Source organism: Gobius niger (genome assembly GCF_951799975.1).
Source record: "Gobius niger genome assembly, chromosome: 12".
Taxonomy (NCBI): domain Eukaryota; kingdom Metazoa; phylum Chordata; class Actinopteri; order Gobiiformes; family Gobiidae; genus Gobius; species Gobius niger.
The window spans coordinates 25,702,094-25,707,519 of NC_136863.1; the positions used below are offsets into that span (position 1 = coordinate 25,702,094).

General features: G+C 41.5%; 1 protein-coding gene across 1 annotated transcript; it reads left to right on the forward strand.

Annotated features, from left to right (window-relative positions):
- The first annotated feature begins 337 nt into the window (after window positions 1-337).
- nudt7 (nudix (nucleoside diphosphate linked moiety X)-type motif 7) lies at window positions 338-3,100 on the forward strand. The gene is made up of 3 exons (XM_079568170.1): window positions 338-501; window positions 568-726; window positions 2,670-3,100. Exons 1-3 carry the CDS (start codon window positions 349-351, stop codon window positions 3,021-3,023), a joined length of 666 nt encoding a protein of 221 aa, XP_079424296.1. The 5' UTR covers window positions 338-348; the 3' UTR covers window positions 3,024-3,100.
- Window positions 3,101-5,426: the final 2,326 nt, after the last annotated feature.

Sequence of the window (5,426 nt, forward strand, 5' to 3'; positions counted from 1 at the left end):
CCTGTTTGGTCCCTGAGCCACAGCCTGTCAGGACTTTTCTCATGACCAAAAGACGAGGACGTACTAAACTTTTATTTGTCCTTTTTTTCCTCAACGAGCAAGGTTCACTTCCGGGTATTTGAGTTGACGCAGAAAACGATTCAACGTAATCAATAAAAGGTTATTTTTTGTATTTTGATGAGCTCTCTCATCAGGGAGATGATAGTTTTATTGTCCTGAGTGAGTCGTTCGTGTAGAAACCATGGATCTATTATAGAAACACACCAAAAATGATTTCCAGAGGGATCACAGCGGGGAAGTGACGTAGCCTTACGTCAGTGAACGCGGATGTTGACAGGTGTAGACACTATGAACATAAAGGAGAGGACTGTGGCCGCGCTCCGGCTGCTGGATGTTGGAGACAGGTTTGCTCACCTCGCTGTGCCTAAAGCTGCTGTGCTCATCCCTCTGTTCGTGAAGGAGCAGGAGCTGCACACACTCATGACTCTGCGCTCAATGACGGTAAACGACACACTTTCGGCTTCTTGAAACTGTTGAATGTTCATTTACAGCTCAATGTTGTGGCAGCTGAGGACCAACGCTGGAGAGGTGTGTTTCCCTGGTGGGAAGAGGGACCCCAGTGACAGAGATGATGAGGAGACGGCCCTGAGAGAGGCTGAAGAGGAGATCGGCCTACGCTCGGACCAAGTGCAGCTGGTCTGCAAGCTCACTCCGGTTATTAACAAGGTACCATCAGACTAAAGCCTCCAACCTGTCGCTCTCCTGCCCCACCGAAGCCTTTCTGGGATTCTCAACATTATGCCTGCATGACCCTCAGTATAACAACTTTTGTAACTGTAATTTTCAAATTACATCGTGATTTGGCGACCCCCAGGTTGGAGGTACCTGTAGCAAATATTATTGACAGTAACTAAACAATGTGGGTTGATAATAAAGTAGTTGTAGTAGCCGGCCTAGTCTTACAAACGTCAGTCACAAAGCTCAGTGCTTATGATCAGCATGAACACTCATAATGAATGCAAAATGACACATGTGTGATCATCTATTCTACACATACATGACACTGACCTCAAACGAGTCATCCATTTCTGATCTGGATCCTGGACCATGGAGTTGATTCACTGACACAGCATCAAGGTGAAAATGTCTCTCCCAAAGCAAACCAACAAAAGACTTTGGCACAACCAGCTGCCATGAATGTAAACCATAAAGAAAATATCAAAATCACAGTGAATAAAGCACAGCTCTGTTTCATGAGGAGAGTTTTGTAGTGATTGTTGTTTCTGAGACATGTAACGTTAGGCACAGTAAGGACTAATGTGGTTATATTATGATAAGGAGTAACTGGAACTTCTAGCCTCTCAATGTGCATTACAATGTTACATTACCCAAATGGAACTGTTTGTCTGTAGTTTTAGGTTGGGGCAGCAGTGTCTTATACCTTCGGTCCTTGTCAGGTTTGTTCATTTGTGGGTAAAATGCTGTGCACAAATAAGAGCATTTTGGTCCAAAGGGTCAGACAAACTCTGACTGACCTCTCCTTGTACCGTCGCTTGGAAATTTGACAATAATGCTTCTTCTTGACACCCAAAGAAACATTTTCCACTTTTTGATTATTCAGAGATGAAAATTAACTGGTAAAAAAATTAAATATATGTTTCAATGAATTGCACAGCTCTGAATTGCACATTTCTACTAACAAATGTACCCTGCTTCAGATGAAAAAAAAAAAGAAAATCAGATGATTGTAAAAATAAAAAGCCTTTATTAACGCATGGCTTATTGGGATAAAAACGCACCAACGTGTTTCAGCTCATACGAGCCTTGGTCAGGGTACATAGACACAGGTGTGAAGAGGGGGCTAATATAGGGCGGGGCCCATTAGACCCGCCTCTGACAATAGCCTTGCTTATTACAATAATAAAAAAAACAATAAAACGCAACCACAAATAAATGGAAAGTACATACCTGAAAATATATTTTGCAAGTAGGAAAGAGGATGTATGCAAACAATTTCACAATCTAGTGAGCAGATACTACACAACACCCACCTACATTTACATTTTCAACTGAATTATCACCACCAAAACACAGAAAAGGTGAGAAATCAATGTCATCATTTAAACCTGGCCAACATGTTTCCTTCAGTGTATTGATCCAAATGTTTTTCGTTGCAAGAGATGCTTCAGTCGGTCACCACCTCTTGAAAGGTTCAGAATCGTTTCAATGATCATCACCTTGAGGGAACTGACGCTGTGTCCAGCATTGCCATGGGATACTGTGGAGCTTTCTTCCATATTGCGAGCTTGTGTTCAGCAAGTCTGTCTTTAAGCCTGAGCTGAGTGTGACCAGTGTAGAAGCATCCACACTCCAAACGATAGACGACATACGAGGAGTTGTAGTTTGCGGGTTCTTCCTGTATGAATGTCCTTGAACGAAGCGGCTCTATCAACATGTGAACAGTGTGTACATTGTCCACATGGAAAGGTTCCATCGGGGAGTTGGAGCCAGGAGGTTGAGCACATTAAGTAATCGCATGATAATCCTGGACACAATGAAATCCGATAAATCCTAACCCAGGAGGAAAACCGTAAATGACAGGAAAGCAGGTTCAGAGGAACGGTGGCACCTGGTCCTCCTCACGTATGTACTGTGTGCTTGCTTTGCAGAGTGGCTTGATGGTGACCCCAGTGGTGGGCTTCATCGATGAGACCTTCTGTCCGAGTCCAAACCCTGCTGAGGTCAGTGCGGTGTTCACACTTCCCCTGGACGTCTTCACTCGGGAGAACCATCACGCTCAGCTCCAGGGCGTCCCTGGGCTGGTGGGGCCGCTGCACTCTTTTCACTACGAGGACCGGACGTCGGGCCGGCACTATCACATCTGGGGACTGACCGCGGCGCTGGCCGTGTTAGTGGCCGTCTGTGCACTTCACAAAAGGACAGAATTTGAAGTTGGGTTTGATTTCGAGAATCCGCTACAATTTTTTGAGCAGAACTTACTAAAAAGAGCCAGTAAGCTCTAACAGCGTCCATTTGAAATCACAATGTTAGAGATTTTTAACTTTTTAACCAATCAGAAGATATTTCTTGTAGTAATAATTCACCCTCATGGCTGTGAGGATTCTGGGAACCTTCCAATGTGACTCAGGCCTCTGTGCTCAGAGGCTGACCGTTATTCATCTCTAACTGAAGCACTAAACATTCGATTATGTTCTAATGATTTACAAGCATCAAGCTAAAGAGGTTTTTCTGCAAAATATCTTTTATTAATTGTTCCATTGAGGATAGCATGTTAAATGTTTTGACAAATGAAAGGTAGAAAGGTAAAAACATGATTACTTAAGATCTATTTTTAACGGATCGTTTCTGGTTCACCTCGTCCTATGAAAGTCTTTGATTTGCCACCACTTTGGGTGAAAAGATTTCGTAGTTTAAAAAAAAAAAAAGTATCATTTAAGATCAAGTTAAAATATTCAAATGGAGCCTGTGGAATAAAGAATCCCAGGCAGTTTTATGAAGTCATTTATTGTAGCAGCAGGATTACAGATATAAACAGAAGAGTATACAAATGTTCAGACCAAGGCAAAGTACATGTTAATAAGAGTTCAGAGAGTTTATGAGAACACACGGTTGACCTTTTTCCCCTTCGCCGCGGGGTCTTCAGGCTGGATACTAAAGCTCAAGCTGCACGGGACAGATATACAACAGAACTATTGGAGAATGAGAAAGCAAACTAAAGGAAACGTGAGCGGATGGATCACACGCACAAAAACGGCTCACACTATTGGCAAAACAGTTCATCTTTTTTTTTAATCACGGGAGCTCCTTTTTGATCAAGCGTTTCACAGCAACAATAGTAATGTTGACAAGCACATCAACACGAGAAAGCTCTCCTCGTCCGCCTTTGTCCCTTTCACCTCGCACGCACGAATCTCATGAGGCATTACCAAATCTTTGACGGGCAAACCCAGTCATCGATTCAGTGTCAGAGCTGCACTTTTTTTTTTTTTTACAGAAATAAATAGAAAATAAAAAAGGTGTCAAATATACTGGTGCGGTTATGCTTCGATTAGGAAAAAACATCCTGAATGTATTGTACACTTCTGGAAGGCAGTGTTCATTTTGCCGACATGTTTCCATTTAGTTTGAGGTGAAATTATGAAGAATATCCAGGTTTTTTACCTCTGATCTGAAAGGGGTGAAAGGATTTAAACAGTTGGCACTAGGGCGGCGCAACATGTCGCCTGTTCATTTGTTCCTGATGATGTTCCATTTCGCCCAGTTCTGGTCCCGATTTAAGATTTTCCCGAGAAGAAAATAAATCCGTTCAACTTCTGCTTATAATTACTGGAACATACATGTTCATAAGCACACATGGACTAATACATGTAACTGTACCATGGGCCAATTTCCAACCAATGTCCCACTTTTGCACAGTCTTTCCTCCTGGCCTATTGTACATGTTTTAGTGGCTGTGTGTAAAATCATATTGCCTTTTTTTTCCCCTCTTCATGTGGGCTAATAATGATAGTTATCATTTGCTGTTGGCAAATTCCATCTTGTTCAGGGAAAACGGTTGAAAACTAGCTTTAGAGCTAAAAGTGGTGCATTTACAGAAATGTTGATTAATGTGCACGGTCCCTGTTCAAATAAATGTAATTAAATTTAAAAAAAGATTGGGGAAACCTACACTGTAGTGATGTGCGATTCATGAATAAACCTTTCAAAACTCGTGAGTCACTTCACGGTTAAATTAGTTACTCTACCAACAGTGATACTTAACCAAACTTTATGCTAAAAGAGGATGAATATTTCTGTACAAAACAAGTTTATGCACTCCAAAGTCAGTATGAGTGAGTGACTGGGAGAACGAATCACTCTGTGGTTCAGTCAAAGGCACAGATATGAATCGAATGAATGAACTGCTAACTCCCCGCTAAGCTAGCATTGTGCTAAAGTCTAAGTTGTGATCAGTTCAGTCGAGAAAAACAGATATATTTTATCCCAAGATTGTAGATTACTTAAAATGCTACTTCATCCAGTTTTACATTCAAAGATAGCAGATTACAATCATTAACAAAGGTTGGATTTAATTAAGTTATGTGTAATTATTTTCGTACCGTAACATTTTCATTGGTTAAACAGTAGATTACATTAGACAGACTCTCTCACAACAACTGATTGACTTTGGTGAGTGACTCATTTGAACTTCACATCACTACTGCGCCGGCACAAAGGGGAGCCTGGAAACTCCACACGGTCCTGGAATCCAACACCACTGTGTACAACAACATTTCTCCTTCATATCATCTTTTTTATTATTCACAAAAACAAGAATTTGACTGATTAAAAACATGGTCGACAAAATGAACCCTGCTGGCGGGAAATGAAAAGTCGTAACACCAGTAAACACAACAGTAACGCTT